Here is a 22,832-nt window from a genome sequence, read left to right as displayed (position 1 = left end):
GCCCTTCAGTGAAGTACAGTTCAAAATTCATAGGTACTAGGAGAAAAGAGCATATCTCTCAGTACTTTGTGCTCTGAAAAGATGGTGCCAAGGTTGAGATTGTGTTACGATGAGAAGCAATGAAATCTGTACCTTTCGGTAGGGAGGGTTTTTATGGCAGCAGCAGGGCCCAGAGTGAGAGACCTTTGTGTTTGATCCCTTGCTTTGCTTGAGGCTATGGCTGTTCTACATCAGCAAGAACAGAAATACCAGTGTTACAGTCCAGTTGGCTTAGTCACCCAGTGCCCTCAGAGTGTGTAGAACCATTCTTCAGGAACAGTCATGCTACCTCTCTATGGTACTGTGCTTGAATCTCAGACCATACAAATCAAGGGGAAAAAAAGAATCCAACAGACATGGCAGGCATGTGTCACAATACCGCCTACATTTTCACTACCACCGCAGTAAGCTCCCCAAGCATCACAGGACAATGTAAAGATCCCAGAGGGAGGACTGAGTTCTGACATTGTCACTTGGTATTGGTGTGACCTTATGCAAGTCACTCAGCCTCTAAGAGACAGTTTCTCTATTTGAAAAAAAAGGGGGGGGGGATTAAAATTGTAATTGTCCCACTGCTATATAAGGTTATTGAGAGTACAGAATTTTATGATAGTTTTGACAGTACTTTCTGAACTTGATGTCTCTGTGTCAGGTGGTGTTTTTGATTAACAGTAGCTAAAGTGCACCCCTGTGTTCTGGCTCACCCCACCTTCCCTCCCTTATTTTCTGTGCCCTTCTAGGCTGTGACCTTGTGTTGGCCTATACATCTGTTTGGAGCAGGTCTTTTTAATGACATTAGGCATTTAAAGGATTATTGACTCCCGCCTACCTCCTCCATTTGTTTATTTGAACAGATCGTTAGATAGGTTATCTGTGCCTCCTTAGATCCTCAGCTAGTTTGTCTGCTGTGTAGCGGACTTCTTGAGCTTTTTGTTCAGACAGTGTGTGCTCAGGGAACGAAATAATAATTTGGCAAAACAATGGATTAAACCAGCTGTGGAAAATAGGATTATATCATTCACTCAAAGCCAAAGATAAATAAATTAAGGTCTTTTTTGTTTTGCGTTATCTGGACAGCTAATCTCTGTTTCTCCTGTTTTTACCCCCACCGTTTCCCTAGGGGATGAAATAAGCACAGATAAGGAAGAGTTCAGGACCTACCTATCAGGGGCTCTAGGAATTCCATTGATGACCATAAAGTTGAGTCTAGAAGGGCATTATTTAACTAATTAGTTAAACCCAGCTCACTCTTCTCACAGCTCAGGTTAGTGTCCACCTTTGAGGTCCTAGCATTAAAAATAAAAATAAAAATCAGGCATTGTTTTCCATGCCCACCCTGTAATTTCTCATCCACTTTGCTTCTAGCGCCCTCTTTGGGACAGATGCAGATGCCCCCATTAAGCAGTGCCCAGTCTGCCGGGTTTATATCGAACGCAACGAAGGCTGTGCTCAGATGATGTGCAAGAACTGCAAGCACACGTTCTGCTGGTACTGTCTCCAGAACCTGGACGTAAGTTCCACGCGGCAGACTCTGCTCCGATGGTCTTTCTCCATGCTGTACCTGTGCGACCGCCGGTATCCTACAGGCTTTCCTTTGAAAATATTGAACCTACCTATTCTTGTCCTGCTAAAGAATTTATTTTTCTTAAGGAGACTTCCTGAGCCTGCAAAACCTCTCTTTGATGACCTTAGTGTGTCACCTAAGCTTTTAAGGCAAGCTTTTGTTTTAGGGACATTTCTGGCTTTTTTGGGCATTTTCATTCTATTATGTAAAAGACTGTTGTTAGCGTATTAGTTTGATGTTGCTCTTGTAACAAATTACCACAAACTTTTGTGTTAAAACAGCACACATTTATTATCTTTACTTCGAACGTTAGGAGTCTGATATTGGTGTCAACAGATTAAAATCAGGGTGTAGTTAGGGCTGTATTTTTTGGGGGGTGAGCTCTAAGGGGGATTCAATTTCTCAACCTTTTTCAGCTTCTAGAGGCTGCTGGCATTCCTTGGCTTGTGGCCTCTTTCTCCATCTTCAAAAGCAGCAACATCACATCTCTGACCCTTCTTCCATAGTCAGAGCTTGCAGGCATGCCCTCTGACCACAGCTGGGAAAGGACCCATGTGATTAGATTGGGCCCATCTGTATAAAACAGGATACTCTCCCCCATCTCAAGGTCTTAATTTAATCACACTTTGCAAAATCCCTTTTGCCACGTAAGGTAGTATGTTCACAAGTTCTGGGAAATAGGCCATGGGCCTTTTAGGGGAGCAATTATTCTGCCTACCGAAAGTAGGTTGTTTCTTTCTTTTTGAATTTAAAGAAAAAAGGCCATTTAAATCAGTGCTGTATCTCATAATTTAGCTGTCTCATTCCCTGGCGCGACAGTGGTATTACTTCTGTTTTTAGGGCTCCCTTCCCAGATAAAGGGATCTGGTGTAATTGTTCTTTTCCTGCATCCTTCATGAAGCATGTCTTCTCAAATTCAGGTGTAGTTTCATTCAGTCCTGTGCTAAGGCTAATGGTGACCTCAGAGTTAAAAGGTGGTGTGAAGGATTGTTGAGAATTGTACTGTTTTCAATTATAGTGTTTTAAAGCTTGGGGTAGCCTAAGTTATTTAAAGATATGTATTCCCTATTTTGGCAATTTGGACCTATAAAATATGTCCATATTAGGGTAAGCCCTCAGTCATTGTTGGGTGGTCTTTCTTTTCTCAGCTTTCCATTTTAATTGCTTAGTTTGCTTCAATTCAATAAGCAATGCATGCAGTGCTTTAGTATCATAACCACTCGGTGAGTGAGTGTGCAGTTAACACAGGACGCATGCTGGCCACCACCTGCCTGATTTTTAACTGAAAATTCAGTAAGTTGTTTAGGATGACATCTCTGAGTAAGAACCTTAACCAGCTTGACGTCAGTGTTCAAGAACAGGTATAAATTGAGGAGAAGAAAATTGACACTTTAGACTCTAGAAGCTCAGCAGCTCAGGTTGAAAGAAGTGTTTTCATTCTTTTTTAAAAAAATTGTTATAACCCCTTGAATTACAATCATTTTGATATTCGAGACCTTTCATAATTCCAAATGAGTGATCTTCTGAATGAGGCTTTGACTGATTGTACACTCCTCATGTTTTACAAATGCAATAAATCTTTTTTTAATTTTCCTTCGGGTTTAACCAGAATATTAATTGGGTTCAGATCCTCAAGGAGGCTGAGCCCATGAGGTTCTCCTTAGGAAGCAAGAGTGTAAGGGAACAAGTATGTGCACCAGATCTCTCCATCCTCTGGCTGAAATGTGTTTATGGTATGGTGTTGCAAAGAACACACTGTTCTGTCACTTGTACTGTTCTGGGACTTGAGATGAAACGGTACAGATGTTAAGTGCCTGGATACCCAGCATCTTTTTCTGGTCATTGTTTTCTGAGATCTCATTTTCTTGGTTTTAGCCAGGGGCACTAGCTTGTTGGCATTGGCTTGTTTTTTCTGTAGCTAAGTGTTCTGTGTCAGATGGTGGTGTTGATCTTTGTTTATAGGAAAGTTTTAGAGCATGAATCTAGGAGAAGGGTGATTGTCCGAAAGCCAACCCTGAGACAGACACCAAACAGAGGGATTTTGAATTTTGCTCGGGCATTGAGGGTGTTCCTGCCTTGATCCTCTTCCCTGCTGTTTCAGAGGATGAGGCATTTTTAAATCTTCTGCTTTGGGAACCATGGTGACTTGTCCCATTCAGTTATCTCTTCTCTCTCCCATGACTTCAGCTTCTACTCTCCACTCTCTAGTCTCTAACTTATCCACCCATTCAACTGTATCCCATTTAAAAACAAGTAACACTTTTCTCAAGCCTACGTCTTCCCTTACTGCCATTCTATTTCTCTTGTTCCTTTAGCAGCTCAACAGCATAATCACCTTGAGCTGTGGACACTTACTGACCTCCAGTCATTGCTGTGTGCTCAGATTGCCACCTCGTCACACCCTGACTGTATTCTTCCAAGGCTTTGAGTGATTTCTTTTGGGTAAAATCCAAGGAACACTTCAGTCGTCCTCTTACGTAGATTCTCTTCTCCGTTAACATCTTGACCGGCTCCGTTTCAGTGATTCCATCTCTTCAGGTTTCCCTTCTATATTTCTGGCTACTTCAGTTTTCTTTCCAGGCTCTTCCTTGACCCATTCTTACATGTTTGTGTTCGGCAGCCTCTTTGCTTCTCAGTCCACACTCTCCCTGGGTCATCTCATCTACTCCTGTGTTTTCTTTCACCCCTGTACACTGATTCCCAAGTCTTTTCTCCACATCTATGTAACCAGCTGCCTTTATAACGATACTCCGTGAATGTCTCAAGTATCTCTCAAGTTCAACATGTCCAAACTGTGGTCATCACCTCCCAACAAAATCCATCTCTGTTGTCATTTCTCTCAACAAAAACACTGCCTTCTACCCAGTGATTTTCTCCCCATCTGTGATTTCTTCTCACTGTTTCCCCACCTAGGTAGTTACCTTCTTAATATCTCATGAGTGCATTTTTCTCTTTTCCATCTCAGTCACTGGCATTTTATCACCTTGTTTTCTTTGTACACCACCTTTTAGCTGTCTTGCTCACACTCCTCCCACTCCGTATCACACCTCTGATAGAGCTACCTTTCAAAGATAATTGGTCAGGTCATTAATCTCTTTTAGACTCATTCAACAGTCTCACTGATTAGATCTATTTTCACTGGTGATTTACAAAACTACTGAGACATAGTCTAAAGATGATGGGTTTGGAATTCCTACACCAGAAAGAGCCTTCCCCTGAGGTGATCCGATGTGGTTAGTATCCAGCTCACTATTCAAAACTGCATGTTTACAGAAACTGCTCTCTTTGTTTTTCAGAATGACATTTTCCTCAGACATTATGACAAAGGGCCATGCAGGAATAAGCTCGGCCACTCAAGAGCCTCAGTGATGTGGAACCGAACACAGGTACCCTGACCTTAAAAGGTGTATGAAATAAACCAAACCAGACTTAAGGTGGCTTAAAAAGTCTACCTGTTAATCCTCCCTGCTTTACTCCTGCTTACCCATTCTAGGAGGTTCGGAGGAGTCCTGGGGCAGGGTTAGGGAAAAGTAGTGGAGGAGCTGCCTGAACTTAATTCATGAGCACAGGACTGTTGGAGAGAAGTGGAGGGGCAGGGCACCAGAGCAGCCAAGTAATTAACAGTGACCTGCAGAATGAAGGCAGATGTTCTTTCTTCCTGAAAAAAATGGTGGAATGACTTTCCTAAAGTCCTTTAAGGCATATTTGCTCTGAAAGGCAGTGCTCTAAAACACGTGAGCCTCTGCTGGGACATCCATCCTTCTGTACATGCCATTGTGTGTTTATGGGACAGGTTCAAAGGGAGTCCTGGTTTATTTTTAATAGTATTTCATATTTATTAAAGGCCCTGTTCCTTTTGAAGGAGTCAGTGTTAATAGGCTAGTAATCATTATTAACATCCCTATGAGACTGTTGAGGAAACTCAGATAGAGAGCCAACACCAACATTTCATGATGTTACTGAGCTTGTGCCAGAGCCTGAGTTCGCATTTGGTTTGTTCTTCTCATCTTTGATTTAGTCTTTGGTATCTTCCTGGTTTATTCAGTTCAGACCATTGCTGGGCACTGGCTGAAAGGTCCCATAATTGTAACTGTTTTTTGTGCCCAAGATGGTGTCTTAGTCACTTCAGGCTGCTACAACAAATTACCACAGACTGGGGGGCTTCAACAACAGAAATGTATTTCTCATGGTTCTGGAGACTGCGAATTGGAGATCAGGGTGACAGCAGGGTTGGGTTCCGGTGAGGACTCTCTTCATGATTTACAGATGGCCATCTTCTCACTGTGTCCTCACATGGCAGAGGGTGGAGAGAGAGAAAGCAAGCTCTCTGTTGTCTCTTCTTATAAGGGCACTAATCCCTTCATGAGGGCTTCACCCTCATGTCCTAATTACCTCCCAGTGGCCCCCGTTTGCAACATCATCGTATTGGGGATTAGGGTTCCATGAACTTTGAGGGGACATAGCATTCCATCCATAGCTGATGGTATAGTATACATATAGGAAAATGTAACTGCTGAAATGGGTTTTGTGTTTTTTCCTAAATTTCCAGGTGGTTGGGATTCTTGTGGGCTTGGGCATTGTTGCCTTGGTGACTTCCCCCTTGCTGCTCCTGGCGTCCCCGTGCATAATCTGTTGTGTCTGCAAGTCCTGTCGGGGCAAGAAGAAAAAGCATGACCCATCTACAACCTAAAGACCTCTGTCTATATCCGTGTGCCAGAGATGTCTTATACACACGAGACAGCACAGTGATAAAGCCCCACTTAGTGAACTGTCCTCCTTCTTCTTGCCAAACTTTGGAAGTGCCTCTGTGTCCAGACTTTAAACATACCTGCCCGCCTGTGGCATCCGAAAACGCCAAGCAGTGGTGTGTGTGTTCCTGTGTAAAGAGAATCGGGCTCTGCAGCCCAGGCTCCGTCTATGGAGCATGTCAGAAGCTTCAGGTTCCTGGGGAGAGACTAACACATCATCATTTTATCATCTGAAGGATCCCACTGGACTATTCAACTTCCAGCCAGATTCAAGGAGCCTGAGTAAACATCCAGTAAAATAAAGGTGTTGTCATGGTTGGCAACACACATGATAACTGAGAAGCCGGAGTCTGTTCTGTGTTGATTTGACCACCATGGGAAACATGGGGGGAACCGATGGATAAAATTGTTTCAGGGAAAATTCTCAAAAGTGCGATAAAGCAGGCTGCTTATCTTAGAAGTCGATATTGTGGTTCTGCCTCTGCCAGCTACTGGGTGTGCTTTCCCAGCATTCCCACGGTGACTTGGCTGAAACACAATAGGTTTCTCCTTGTGTGATCTCAGCTTCAAGCAGGAGAAACTGCTGTGCAGAGGGAGTTGTCCCCTCCCAGTAAAAAGGTTTCAGCATGTAAAACAATATGGTCTAATTTAGTCTCTCTCCCTTGGCAAGTATAACTTGTTTAAGGTGATAAACTCTTCTCTTACAGCCAGTAGCTGCAGTCTACAAGCTTGTTTTACATGAAGTATATGGATGGAGTGGCAGAGGTTCAAAACCTTCATCAGAGATAACAGGGACTTTTCTTGAGCTCTGTGTTCATATACCCAGTAGATTTAGAATTGGACCTTAAAAAGTACACACCAAGAGTGAATATTAAAATCCACACGTACATTTAGAATCCATATAACTTGCTGTCTACCTAGAATTTCTATCCATTGGGCATGCATGGGTATACACACAAAATAATATTGTGTGTTATTACACACAATAGTACGCACAAAATAAATGTGTAGGTAAAAGGCGTTCTACTCGTATATTTCCTTCTGTGACTAATATGGTTTATTTGAAATCAACCTGAAGATTTTTTGCATATTATATATGTAAATTTTGGTTGCAAGTTCTTAACTTACCCAAAGGTGTAGACTCACAAACGTGACTCTTTTAAAACAATGCTTAGTATGACATCATGCCATCTCAGTTTGTAAAACTGAGTATTTTCAGACACAATTCAGAGCAGCTGTCTTGTCAGCAGAGTTTAGTATCTGTTAAGGCAATCTGAATACTTTCCTGTATGTACAAGGCACTGATAAAACCACACAAATATGTAAGAAAGAAAATGTTAAAGCTTTATAATCTTTAATAGTTTGGATTTGTATCACCTCATTGTAACTAATTTTTCCCATTATACCCTTAGTCAGATTTTGAATAAATGGGTTTTGAAAGGTCAATAACTTTTTCTCCAATGACAGGATGATATAATTGCCATTAGTAATGTAACCTGGTGCCTCATGAGAACTGTATTAAATGTTAATGGAGAACTCTCCTGGAAGCCAGGGATACCACGTCAGGAACTATCAGGACATGTGACGTTTTCTGAGGTAACTGGATAACTAGATTATTAAATTGCTGCTATCCTGGACCTGTTAGTAAAGAATGATGCTTTGCTTACGCGTATGTAATGGAATGTATTCTTAAGTGGTGATGTGTATATTTAAGGAACTTTAATTCACATGTACATATTGATGTCTGACATATGTATAGTAGTTTTGGTCATGTATATTTTTATTGTTTTGGTCATGTATATTTTACAGTTTGTATAGCACATTGATGAGAACTCGGGGAAAACTTTTGAATGGCAGCCAACCAAAAGCATTTTTAATCATTTATTAGAAATTTCTCAATGTTAAGTGTTTTTATGTTCCTTTGAAACACTAAACACTTCAGGAAAAAAATCAATACTGTCTTCTATCAATGTGTTTCATATTAGTATAAATATAAATGTACATGTATTTGAATTATTTGCTTTGTCTTACACTGCCTCATTACAGTAAAGGGCATTTATAACTGCTCAGGGGATCACAGGAACTCAACTGAAATTGAATTTTTGTATCAAGAATGTCAGTAGTGGCAATGTACTCCTCCTCGATTAGTAAACTCTCCAAACTTGGTTCCACACAAAATCTTGAAACGGGCTGATTTCCAGTAACCTAAAAGGTTGTGTTATTAGAAGTGGAGCTCCGCAATTTGAAGTAAAGTGGAAGAAAACATCTAAGTTATTTCCTCAGCAAAACTGAAGGAACTTGTCAGAGATACTATAACAGAATTAGCTACTTTTTTTTTTTTTTCTTTTTGGGGGGACTGTTTGTCACACAGATTTGAAATAACTGAATTTAAGTTTTTAAGTATTGAAAAGTACCTGGAAAATCGTGGCTTCTTTCTTAAGTAGCTGAACAAATTGGCCTGTGTAAGATCGTCAGAATCAACAGAGACCCGTTGGTAGGCAAAACCCAAATATATCTCTGGTGCATCAAAGGGTAAGATGTAAGCCGATCTAGAGATTTTGTTTATAAAAGTAGAGAGCTGACAATTTTGGTAACAGACTGATGTTGCCATTTTGGATAATTGGCCAGTGAAAGACTTTAACCTGGTCTCCTCCCTCTGTTTGTGAACTTTGTCCTTTCCTAGTGATTCTTGTTCTGTACTAGAAAGAAATCTGGTAATGTTTGGATGTGTGGCAAAAACCTTTGTGTTTAGAGTGGTATAGTCCATTTGAAATAAAAATAAAAAATCGTTCACCAAAAATATAATCGATACAATAACCCAGCATCTAGAAACACTACTGGATGTAATGGCACATCTAGCTTTTGCTCCTTCTAGGAATTTTTCTCTTGTTCTTAGGCAGGGAGGTGAGGAGGAAAGCCATGTGGGAACACATTTTAGAATCCTAGGTATCCTGTTTGTTCATGCCATGGATGTTTGCTCTGGACTTGAAATCTCTCTTTTGAAGGAAGTCTTTGAAAAATGAATAATTCACAGTGTGAATTTCCTTTTAGCCTGCATAACAAAAGTCTTACCTATCCAGGTCTGAAAATTTACATGTGTATTTGAATATAAATCACTGTTACTTGGAATCCCAAATTGTCTCTTAAAAATTATTCAGAATCTAAATATGTATTATTTTAGACTCTCCTAGACAGTGCTTCTAAAGGACTTTCTGTTCATGAATGGATACCTTTATGTATATAGAATCATGTATGTATGTGTACAGCTTTAAAGAAAATTTCAGAATGCCTTAGATGAATGACATTTTATAAAGCTGTCACAATTGATATCTATAGGCTGTTACATCTCATGTTGATTTGTGGTCTGAAAACTTGTCACGTATTTAAGAAATTGCTGTCATATTTTTTCAATTACTTGAGAGGAAAATAGCTGTTTTAGTCTCTCTAGCCCCAATAAATGTGGAGCAGGAGATCAAGTGTGTTAACTTTTGTTGTGCTGCATGTTTCCAGACACGTTCAATTTTATCATCTAGGTCGCTATTAAAACCTAGGCTCAGAATTGACAATAAGTACCAGAATCTTCAATTTATGGAAGTAACTCATGCTACCTTTTTTCTTAAAAGAAATGGGAGTAACTGTAATGCTTTTAGTTGTTGCAGACTTTCTTGTATGTGTGCTATTCTAAACTGCCAGTGCACAGGCATTGATCCTTATCCAGAGAAATAACCAATAATTTAGGTCTTTGATCATTCTAATAAAAAATACCGCTGGGCATCACAGTCATTAGTTCTGTAAAATAAGGGTTGAACTATATACTCTCTAAGGTCAGTTCTAACCTTCCAAAAGTTTATTAAAGGAATGTGTTTTCTTGTCACAATATTTTAAAAAAGGATTTACATTAGAGAGTTAACTTAAGGTCATTTCCATTTGATTAGTATTCAAGGCAGGCCTCCCCTAAAGCTAAGTGCCAGAAGTTGGTTAACAACTAGAACTTGTGTTTCTGCAAAACTGAAAGCTCACATTCTGATACTGGTGTTGATGCCTTGTTATTAAATATTAGATGTTTCTAGTATGATACCTGACTGCTGAGGTTTATAATTGACTTATAAATTGAAATTTCATTTTTTAATTCAATTTTGAGGAAATCAGTAAGATCATTTTAAAACATTTTGAGTTATGGTTTCTTAATTTGCTTAATTGTCTCCTAGAATGTCAACATTATTTCATTTTTAAAGTGTGCTTATTGTTTGCTAAACTTGAATTTGCATTCCCAAAGACTTATTGAATGAACAATTTTATACAGCAGTGATTTTAATCAATGCCTAATCAGCAGACTCATTGCAATGTAAATTATGAATCTAGTGAATTTGGAGGAGAATTGTAATTAGGTTGTTCAGTAATTCAATTATTTCCATTTGTTAGGTAATAAATCTAGGTTTTTTTCGACTTTAAAGATACTATCCAACTGTACATTTGAGAAAAATTAATTTCAAGTAACAGCAATGATATGTTTATATATGTCTACATATACTTATTTATTTTTTAAAGCTGTTACAAATGAGGTTTAACATATACTTTTTAAAGAACTTTGAGAACAATCCTGAGATAAATGGAACAGATCCATTTCATAGAAAAAGCAATGGTTTTGTGTTCATGTCTTGCTAAGGGTCATATTATGAGTGGCAGCCACAAAAAGAATGCCAGATTCCTTGAAAGTACTCTAATGCCCTTTCATTCATCAGTAATTCTGAGCCTTTACTCCCATATATGTGAGTTCCAAGAGAATGTACTCCCCTTTCAATTAGTTGCATCAGTGGCCGTAGATGCAAGAGAATAACTTATTTCAAATAATTGTGTTGACTCTGTTTTGGTGAGTTTGACAGCATGCCTATCGCAGATGGCCATTCCCTGAGATAAAACCCAGTCACTCCATGAGGTTCAACTGGAGGAGAAGGGCAGGTGATGGAAGGTGACTCATTAAATAACTAGGTGGTGTGTATCTGACTTGCTAACGTTGCACCTAGAATTATACTTACTTCAAATGCCAAAATGTTTGCCTCTTCCACACAAATACAGAGTACATTCTCAGAGGTTCCTTTTAATGTTCACAATCAAGACTCAAAGCGATGGTTAACTTAGGTCCAAATCCTTTCCTATTAACATCACTAGCTTGTACTCCAATGTGTACTTGTGGCCTATCATTAAATAAATTAACTGACTGGCAGTTTCAAAAACAAGAAATGAGGCTCTAAATAATGAACCTATTCGAGGAACTTCTGATGTGTATAAAGAAGTTATGTTTTGAATCCCATTTTCTGCTGTTTTTCAATTTATCAGTACAATTTTATGTTTTCCTTTTTTTGTGTGTTAAAACTAGAATTTAGGCTGTTGATGAGAAGGAGATTAAGTCTAATATTGGCCATTTTACCTGGTAGTTCCTTAATGACCTGGCATGATTCGAGGGGTATATTTTCTTCTTGGAGAAGTGCATGGGTGGTTAATATTAGTGCTATTGCAAACATTCACAAAAAATGAACACGAAGGTCTTCTTGAGGTGAGTTACGAGACTTCTGATCATTGATCAACCTGGACTTACTTTTGAAAGCCCAGCCAATTTGTTTAACTAAAAGCAAACAAGTCCAGAAATCCACACATCACCCTGCGTGGTGTGTCCCAAATTCCAGCCTGGCCCTGGGACTTTGGCACCACAAGGGCACATGAACGGAGTATTGGGAGAGGGTTGGCAAATGTAGTGTCACCCTGGGCACAGAACAAGCAGTAAGCATCCTCTGTTCTCTCTGCCCTCTGCCAATTCAGGCAGAGGGGGTTGGGGAGACAGTCACCCAGCTTGCAATAAGATGACTTCAGTTCCAGGCCTGACTTTGCTCTTCACTGGTGGTGTGGTACAGGGCCAGCCGTTTATCATACAACATCATTGTATCTGGCTTAGCTCAGGCTTAGGAGGAGTGTATGAGATCATGAATGTCAAAGTGCTTCTAAGTGTTTGTTAGCAGGCGAGAGGATGGGGAGCCATTGCAGTCCTGTGGTACATTATACTGTGTGTACTATAGCTATGAGTGTGGGTAACAAGTTTTCAGCCAGACACCAATCCCAAAGGAGAGGAGGGGGGCTAATAGATTTCAAACTTGTAAAAGTGCATTGAGGGATGAATGACCTCAGTAAATACATTGTCTTTTTAGATTTTAAAAATTGTATTATGTTGCTTTTTCACAAAGAAGCATTTCACAAATAAACATTTAGCTAATGTTATGCTCAATTAAAATGGAGGCTATCTGGAGAGAAAATACAGAATTCTTATCAACACAATGATTTTGGTTTACTGTAAAAAAAACACTTGCATTTACATAATGCTATATGGTGTGTGAAGTACTTTCAAGCACGTTTCATTTTGCTCTTCATATTATACGACTCTAGAAAGTAGATGTTAATATGCACCTCCCCCAACTTACAGATGGGATATGAGATTCAGGGTCTAGATGACATGATACAAGGTCATACAAAGGATTAGTGACAAAGCTAGAATTTGAACCTACATCTTGCATGAGCCAACTCAGGACCTCTGAACATTATTTTATTTTATTTTGAAGTGGCTTAAAACAACGCAGTTATTACCCTTAGTTTCTGTGCATCAAAAGTTTGGCATGATGTGGGTGGCTTCTCTGCTCAGGGTCTCACCAAGCTAAAGATCAAAGTGTTAGCCAGGTGTGTTCTCATTTGGGGCTCAGTGTTCTCGTCCAATCTCCCCGGTTGTGGGCAGAATTCATTCCCTTCTCCTACCTTAATGCAGCCCCCTTCCTCTGCAAGCCACATCAAGCCCTTCTCAGACTTCAGATCTCTTTGACTGCCTCTTCCACATCTCTCTGACCTCCATCATTTTATATTTACAGTGGCTAATGGGAACATGTTTATGTTTGTTGTTTTCAATAGGAAATTAACTTTTTGCTGTTCTCTCTCCCTGCCCTATGAAGCCCTAAGAAACAGTTTGCAGATGTGATAGTATCTGCTAGAAGAAATCACAAACTCAGGGGAGAGGGGGAGCAATAATATCTAGCTTCTTACAAAGGAACCTTTGATCTAAAGTTTTAATTGAGCCAGTCATGACCAAGGTGTTAGCAGCAACCCTGCTACTGGAAGGCATCCTTGGGAGGACCACTTGGTTTTTACATGAGACGGATTTTCCCAAATGGACTTAGAAGAAACCTGATCTCGTTTTTTTAATTTAATTTTTTCTAGTATTTTTGAAAATGTATTTTTCAATTACAGTTGACCTACACTGTTATATTAGTTTCAGGTGTACGACATAGTGATTAGACATTTTATACCTTCTGAAGTGCTGATCTCATTTTTTTAACAAATTTTCAGAAGATTCAGAATTGGATTGATCTCATGTTGGATTCAGGAAGGACAAATTTCAAGAGCTGGTTTAAAGTACAGGGTGGTATTTCCACTCAAGACAGACCAGTAAAGCAATGGATTTGAGTTAACCAGTTGCTGCCTGTTGCTGAGGTGCCTGCATCGAACGTCAAAGTCATCACCTCTTTTTCTTTCCTGCCCCAGTGCAGTAATACAGAGCCTGTCTGATGCTTTAGAGGTTTTGAACTAGAATGGCGATTCTTCTGACTAGAAATGGAAGACTAGAAGAGGTGAAAGAACTCTAGTAATCCCTTGTGGATTTGGACAATTTACAATTTATCTTGGTCTCCGGTTCCTCAACTAGAAATTTGAAAGTGATTGTTTTCTGGGTTCAATTCAAATCTAACCTTCTGTGTAAGATGAAAAAAACAATACCGGCAGCCATGGTGTGACCCGTATACACAAGAATAGTTAGCACAAGAGAAATTCTTTTAGGCAAGGAACAGATAATTGCCAGAGAAGCCTCTAGGCACTAAATTATGAATAATACCAGAAACATGTGAAATACATCAACAGTTTATATAAAATAAATTCAAAGAACAATGGTTGAACTTCATGGTTGGTTTATAGCTCTTAATGGCTGAAAAAGACTTACGACAAAACTTGCTTGGGGAATTTCAAGGAGCACATTTCCTCTAGTACTTATGTTAAAAACATTAGAACCTCAATGTCTTATCTGAAGCACACAATGGACTATTTCTTCTGATTGTGTCAGTATGAGGATTCTTTTTAAGATTCAGTTACTCGTTGAGTAATTTTTCTCTATGTTTCTAGTACACATTACATGTTCTGTGAATTTCAATAAATTTAAGGTAATATATGTGTTAATGGATGGTATATGGGATATATGATATATCTATATCTATAGCATCTATAGCTGTTCAAATCAGACTAATAAAGCAATGGATTTGAGTTAATTAGTTGCCTGTTCTTGAGCGAGATATATATATATATGTGTGTGTATATATATATATATATATATATATATATATATATATATATGTATATGTGTATATATATATATCACACACTCATGAATATGTGTGTGTGTGTATGTGTGAATGAGTAGTAGATAGGTATATAGATAAGCACATCTACTTAGGTATGAAGACATTTTTATTCAGACTTAAATAATAAGTTTCATTTTCAAAAGTAGGACACAAAACTACTTCTGCATTTCAAAAACAGTAAATTATTGTCACCCCAATAAATTAAAAAAACACACAAAAAAACCCAGTAAATTAAAAATTAAGTTAGATATTTAAAAAATGCATTAAAAACGTTTTTATTTTTTAACTAAAATGTGTTTATTTTTCCATGTATTATTTGAAACCCACAATAAGCTGTTCTTACAGATAATTGTTCCCATTTGTAAAAAAATGTTTCCACTTAGGGCTTTTAACATTTGAGAGAAACATTTAATTTGAGTGGTTGTACTAAAACTCATTATTCGTATTTCTGTTTGATGTCACAAATATATCGTAACCAAGGAAGTAAAACAAAGACTTGAAAAAATTTTTAGCCTTAATTTCTATTACCCACTTTAATGAAAACAAAAATGTATGTTGAGTGCATCTTAAAATGGAAATGATGAAAAAAAAGAGAAATGATTCTATTTTTTTCTATTACCCATTTATAATCTATAGGGTATTTCTCAAACGTTTCCACATAACATCCTCAACGAGTATAAGAACACGAATTCACCCCTGGAAGGAAGAGAAGATGACCTGACCCGGAAATACTGCCCAAAGTGAACTGCTGAGGACTAGAAACTTACTTGACAACTCCTGTTTTATTGTCTAACTTTGTCTTTAAAATTCGTCTAAAAATTATAATCTAGTTCATATTATTTAAAGATAACATTGTATATTACCTAAGTAAAATTAAAGTCTTAAAAATGCTTCATCTTTATCTTGTTTTCTCCAGTACCCAGTGTACCTCTGGGGTCCACCTAAGCCTGTTTGAGAAACATGGTTCTGAAGCTGAACACTGAAGAAGGCACGTCTATTTGGTTACCATTATCATTATGAAACTGTAGTCAGTGTCTTCTTTGTACAAATGAATATATGGCAATGAGTTGCTTAAAGTTGCTCAGTCTGGTTTAGGAGAAAGAACACATTGGGCTATAGAAAGATAGCAAGTCCTACCTGATAAATGCCAGGAGAGTGGCACAGACATGTGTTATGGGCATGTGGAGGAGGAAAGACATGGCTGAAACTTTTTGGTTAGGGATTTACAGAAATGGTACTGGATCAGGGCTTTGAAAGACATTTAGGATTGTGATTGCAAGGAAGGGGACAAGGGTGTTACAGAAAGGGGACATGATGAAAGCAAGGTGGCTGGCTTGGGGAGCAATAAATAGCTTAATTAAATTGAAACAAAACACCTGCAGGGCATAGGAGAGCCGTAAAAGGACAAAGGAAAGAGAGACCCTTAACTGCCAGGCTTAGGAGCTGGTGGTTCTTGTTACAGTGGGGAGTCACTTAAGGATTCTGAACTTGAGGGGGTGATAGATGCAAAGGTGGGAGGTATAGGAGGTCAATCTGACAGCAGTGCATTGGCTGAATTGTAAAGGAGCAAGCTGGAAGTAGCAAGACCAGTTAGAGGACTAGTGCAATAGTCTCGGTATTATTTAATAAAGGCCTGGTCCAGAGTAGTGTCTACAGAGAAAGGGGCAAAAAAAAAGCAAATGAAAAAGAATTTACATATATATATCACTGAGTTAAGTGGTATTGCTACAAGCTTTAGAATTACAAGTGTGTGTGTATGTGTGTATACATGTGTGTATACATACGTGTGTGTACATATACAAGGTCAGACAATTAAGTTTGCAAATTTGTTGCAACAATGTTGCTAACCTTTTTGATATCAGAGGGATTATTCATTATGAATTTGTACCAACTGGACAGTTAACCAAGTTTACTATTTGGAAGTTCTGGAAAGGCTGCGTGAAAAAGTTAGAAGACCTGAACTTTTTGCCAACAATTCATGGCTCTTGCATCACGACAATGCACCAGCTCACACAGCACTGTCTGGGAGGGAGTTTTTAGCCAGTAAACAAATAACTGTATTGGAACACCCTCCCTACTCTCCTGATCTGGCCCCCAGTGACTTCTGCCTTTACCCAAAGATAAAGGAAATACTGTAAGGAAGACATTTTGATAATATTCAGGATAATGTGATGATTGCTCTGATGGCCATTCCAGAAAGAATTCCAAAATTGCTTTGAAGGGTGGACTAGGCACTGGCGTTGGTGCATAGCTTCTCAGGGGGAGTGTTTTGAAGGTGACCGTAGCGATATTCAGCAATGAAGTATCTAGCACTTTTTCTAGGATGAGTTTGGGAATGTAACGATCAGACCTTGTGTGCTCGTGTGGGTGTATGTGTGTGTATAAAATTCAATAGCATTTTGGTGGTTACATAACCCAAAGAGCAAATGCTTTTTTAAAGTATTCCATTCCACTGTCTTCTTACTTGAACATATTACTGTATTGAATCTTAAAGTTTCTGTACAATTGCTATTGGTCTTTACCCAGAGCTAGCTTAGAAAGGGTTTTGTTACTGTGAGGCTTACTCATAGGAGTTACCCTTACATCATTTTTGGAACAAAGCAGAGAAAAAATAGAATTACTCATAGGATAGGGTGTGATGAAAGAGCCAGATAGAAAGCGGAAAAATTTTGTGGGAGATGTATCTCTACTTGGTTTTATAACTTTAGTTAATTCATACAAAAGCAGAGGGCTCAGGAGAGTTTCTGATAATAATGAATTCATCAGTGTTTAAGAAATGCTTTTAAACCAACTACCTTTTCCTATTTTGGGGAGAACCAGTTGCACTGAAGTACATAACCAACTTAAAGACCATAAATGGAGCTGAGTTCTGAAAGTGCTTTGAGGAAATTAATTGACCATGTTGTTTTCATTTACTTGGAATGGAATTCCCTTAGAAAGTGAAGCAAGGTGTGTCTTTCCCCTTACTTAGCTGCCACTCTGTCTGCTAATAAGATAAACTGATGTAATCTTATGTTACATATTTCTGTTTTGTATGTGAAGAGCTAAAGCTTGTAGCAATATCACTTACCTCACTGATTCTATTGTATCATTGATGATTCTTATTAGAATATTCTTTTGCCCTTTGCACATGGAAACCATTTGCTCTCTGTAAGTCTGACACAGTAGCTGCTGGAGCCATGCATAATACAGCTGAATACAGATACCAGGGACAAGAGAAGAGGAATACTCAATTCTAGCCAATTTGGCCTTCTGTTAGTACCCATTATTTTAGGAGGAAAAAAGGAACAGCTGCATATCATGATCAGAGACCAACGTCTTTTCTATAACAAATAGCGGAAGGAGACCTCAGTACCCCCATAGTTCTGGTATGCTAAATTGATGCTCAGGGAGGAAAAGTGAAACTTGGAGAAAAGCTTGGACAGTTTTACTATGTTCTTCCATAGATACTGATATATGCAAATATTTCTCTATCAATTCTGTTAATACTTTTGTTGCATTGAGAGGGTGAAGAATTGAGTCATATAGAGAAGTCTCTTATAATTAGAAACAATCTCTGATTCTTGGAATGATGCTTTTATCTGGTTTACTCTCAGTTGTTTCTTAAATGCCAATAATTATCTGGTTTTTTTTTTAGTTGTTTTCAAACAATGAGCTCTTGGACTTATTAATTTAATTTTGTTTTCTAATTCATTAATTTTTAAAAACATTTATTAAGTTTTGCTCCTGCTTTTCTTAGTTTTTTTTAATTGTCTTTTTTTACTTCTTGAGTTGAATGCTTCACTTGTCTTCATTCTTTCTTGTTTAGTTATACGAGCATTTAAAACAATGACTTTTCCTTTCAATACAACTTTGATAGCATCCAAAGAATTTTAATAAATAATGTTGTCATTGTTGGGTTTTCTACTTAATAATCACCATATCAATTTTTACTTTTACTCAATAATGGATTTGGTTAGGTAGGCTTTGATTTCCAAGTATATTTTCTTTTTTCTTAAAAATATGATAAATTTCTAAGTTTGTTTGTGTTTTTTTAATTGGGTCATATAGCCTGTACAATCTCTACTTTTGAGAGTTTACTGAGAATTTTTTTGTGGACAAAAATTAGAAGATATTTCAAAAACAACTATTTTCTCTGATGGGTACAAAATTTATTTTCATTTTAGCTTTATAGAAACATAAATGACAAAATTGTAAGATTTTCAAGTATATATTTAAGTTTATTTTTGGCTCTCTATTCTGTTCTATGGATCTATGTGTCTATTTTTATACCAATATCATATAGTTTTGATTACTATAGCTTTATATAACTAGATCAGGAAGTGTGATGCCTACAGCTTTGTTTTTCTTTATCAAGATTGCTTTGGCTATCTGGGGTCTTTTGTGGTTCCATAAAATTTTAGAATTTTTTCCCCATAGTTTTGTTGAAAATGCCACTGGAATTTTAATAGGGATTGCGTGAATATGTAGGTTGTTTGGGTTAGTAATATTCTAACAATATTAACTCTTACAATCAATAAGCATGGACTATCTTTCCATTTATTTGTGTCTTCTTCAATTTGTTTTATCAATATCTTATAGTTTCCAGTATATAGATCTTTCACTTCCTTGCTTAAATTGATTCCTAAGTATTTTATTCTTTTTTGATGGTATTGTGAATAAGAATAGGATTGTTTTATTGCTTTTTAATATATTTCATTGTTAGTGTATAGAAATGCAACTTTCTTTTTTAAATTAAAAATTTTTTAATTACAGTGTACATATAATATTATATTAATTCAGGTGTACAACATAGTGATTAAACATTTATATAACTTATGAAGTAACTATCCCAATAAGTCTAGTACTCATCTGACACCATACATAATTATTACAATATTATTGATTATATTCCATATGCTGTGCTTTACAACCCCGGCAACTGATTTCTGTATGTTGGTTTTGTATTCTGCAGCTTTATAGACTATGTCGACTAGTTCTAATAGCTTAATAGCTTTTGGTGGAGTCCGTCGGGATTTCTATAAATAATATGTCATTTACAAATAAAAACAGTTTTACGTCTTTCTTTCCCATTTGGATACTTTTTATTTCTTTTTCTTGTCTAGTTGCTCTAGTTAGGACTTCCAGTACTCTGTTGCTTATTCCTGATCTTAGAGAAAAAGCTTTCAGCTATTAACCATTGAATAATAGAATGTTAGCTATGGGTGTGTCATATACAGCCTTTATTATGTTGAGGTACATTCCCTCTTAACCCAATTTGTTGACAGATTTTTATCATGAATGCATATTAAATTTTGTTAAATGCTTTTTCTGCGTGTATCCAGATCATCATATGATTTGTATCCTTCATTTTGTTAATGTGGGGTATGAGATTGATTGATTTATGAATTTTGAATGATGGTTGCATCCTTGGAATAAATCCCATTTGATCATGGTGTATGATCCTTTTAATGTATTATTGTATTCAGTTTGCTAATACATTGTTAAGGATTTTTACATCTGTGTTCATCAGGGATATTGGTCTGAAATTTTCTTATAGTGTCATTATCTGGTTTTGGTATCTGGGTAATTCTGGTCTCATAATATGACTTTGGAAATTTTACCTCCTCTTCGATTTTTTGGAAAAGTTTGAGAAGGATTTGGTATTCTTTAAATAATTGCTAACATTCACCAGTAAAGCCATCTGGTCCTAGACTTTTGTTTGTTGGGGTGTTTTTGATGACTGATTTAATTTCTTTTCTCATTATTGATCTATTCAGATTTTCTTCTTTATGCTTCAGTTTTCATAGTTGTATATTTCTAGAAATGTATTCATTTCTTTTAGGTTGTCCAGTGTTTTGGTATGTAATTGTTTATAGTTGTCTCTTATAATCCTTTGTATTTGTGTGATATCAATTGTAATGTTCCGCTTTCATTTCTAATTTTATTTATTAGTGTGCTCTCTCTTTGTTTCTTGATAAGTCTAGCTAAAGTTTTGTCTATTTTGTTTATCTTTTAAAAAACAGTTCTTGGGGCCATCCCGGTGGCTCAGGCGGTTAGAGCTCCGTGCTCCGAAGGCTGCCAGTTCGATTCCCACATGGGCCAGTACAGTGGGCTCTCAACCACAAGGTTGCCAGTTCAATTCCTCAGGTCCGCAAGGGATGGTGGCCTCCGCCCCCTGTAACTAAGATTGAACACAGCACCTTGAGCTGAGCTGCCGCTGAGCTCCCAGATGGCTCAGTTGGTTGGAGCACGTCCTCTCATCCACAAGGTTGCCAAGGTTGCCGGTTCTACTCCCACAAGGGATGGTGGGCTGCACCCCCTGCAACTAGCAACGGCAACTGGACCTGGAGCTGCGCTGCGCCCTCCACAATTAGGACTGAAAGGACAACAACTTGAAGCTGAATGGCACCCTCCACAACTAGGATTTAAAGGACAACTTGACTTGGGAAAAAGAGAAAAAGGCCCGGAAGTACACACTGTTCCCCAATAAAGTCCTGTTCCCCTTCCCCAATAAAATCTTTAAAAAACAAACAAAAAACAAACAAACAAAAAACCAGCTCTTATTAATCTTTTCTGTTGTCTTTTTAGTCTCTATTTCATTTATTTCTGCTCTGGCCTTTGTTATGTCCTTCCTTCTGTTAATATCAGTTATGGAGAGATGGAAATAGAGAATCATTTGGCAACTTGATTAAAAGGATTTTCTTCAACAAACATAGGGGCTAAGCCATTGTTGTCTTAGAAGAGGAAAATGGCAGCCTTTGAGAAAAAACAGCCTTTGAAAAGCATTCATGCTGAAAGAACCATTGTAACCAAGAAGCAATTAAAACAATGATCAATGCTAATAACGAAAGCACATTCTAGACACAGTAACCCAACCAAGGCTGGAAGAAGAGAGTCCAGAAGTGTAGAATTAAGCCCAAACCTCTTCTTTGGCTTTCTCTCCATTGATTGTGGAATCCTCAGATAATATGGATTAATCCAACGAGAGTAGAGATGTTGTAAGACCTATTAGCAGTGATACATAATCTGAAGAATTAATACTTGCCACATAATCGTATTTTTCCTGTAGCTGTGATGATAAAAATGGATAATATTGGAATGTCCACTACATGCTAGGTGCTTTGGTATTACCATTTAAAACGGTATTTCCCACTACTTACAAGCTGAAAATTACAATAATTTTTAATTAAAAAAATAACAAGCCTTATAAAGTTCAGATAAATGGATATGATACACACAGGGCAAAGTTTTGGACCTGGATGTAAGCAAGCAGGCAGATATCATAGTTGTCTTATTCATTTGGTACCCCTAGTGCTTGAAACAGTGCCTTTCACATCATAGGTGTGCAATAAATATTTGTTGAGTGAATGAATAATACCCATATCTGAATGCTTTCCATTATCTTCTTTTTATCATTTTGTATTAAGATTATTTAGGGGTTTGGACCATAGCCCTTTGTGTTCTGTATAGCAGATGTTCCAAGGGGTTCTGAGAGTTAGAAGATATTAAATGACGGTAGTAATTTTTGACTGGTGAGCTGGAGGTCCTTGTAGGAATGGGCAATTGGCTGTGAGGTAAACCATTATTTAGTAAATGGTTTGTCCTTCCATTTAATACATTCAAGACAAGAATCTTTAACCTAGGAAGTATAGAGCCAACCGGGATCACTGTGAGGTCCTCAGGAAGTCCATCAGCACTGAAGCTATATGTAAAATTGTGTCACGTATGTATTTTTCTGAAAAGAGGTTTCCATACTTTTCAGGGATATGTGACACTAAGAAAACCAACTGTGTTCAGTGGGACATTTATCATTTAAATTCTGGTGGATAGTGTTGGCATTAGAAAACATTTTCTTTGTCTGTTTTTATTAAAGGGAAAAATTTTGTTTTCTCCTACAAATAATGGCATTTCTGAGCTTAGGGCTGGGGCATATTTCTTATTGAAAAGCCGATTTCACTCATTACATCACAGCCCAGAAGAGAATATTAATTAATTTCCATCGTACTCTGGAGGCAGGATGAAAATAAGTTGGTCTCTTCTGACCACCCAGGCTGT

The 22,832-nt window shown here is 37.7% G+C and overlaps 1 protein-coding gene across 5 annotated transcripts in view; it reads left to right on the top strand.

Moving 5' to 3' along the window:
- The window catches only part of RNF144B (ring finger protein 144B), a 168,719-nt gene extending 153,033 nt beyond the window's left edge, over window positions 1-15,686 (top strand). For all 5 annotated transcript variants that reach the window (XM_074335176.2, XM_019734276.3, XM_074335175.2 and 2 more), the window contains 3 exons: window positions 1,405-1,549; window positions 4,900-4,989; window positions 6,153-15,686. In XM_074335176.2, the coding sequence (XP_074191277.1) occupies window positions 1,405-1,549; window positions 4,900-4,989; window positions 6,153-6,293 (376 nt within the window). In that variant the 3' untranslated portion in view covers window positions 6,294-15,686. The remainder of the gene's footprint in view (window positions 1-1,404; window positions 1,550-4,899; window positions 4,990-6,152) is intronic.
- Window positions 15,687-22,832: the final 7,146 nt, after the last annotated feature.

This window comes from Rhinolophus sinicus, chromosome 14, assembly GCF_057876585.1.
Source record: "Rhinolophus sinicus isolate RSI-liver-muscle chromosome 14, RSI-T2T, whole genome shotgun sequence".
Lineage (NCBI taxonomy): Eukaryota > Metazoa > Chordata > Mammalia > Chiroptera > Rhinolophidae > Rhinolophus > Rhinolophus sinicus.
This window is presented reverse-complemented; position numbering and strand designations above follow the sequence as displayed.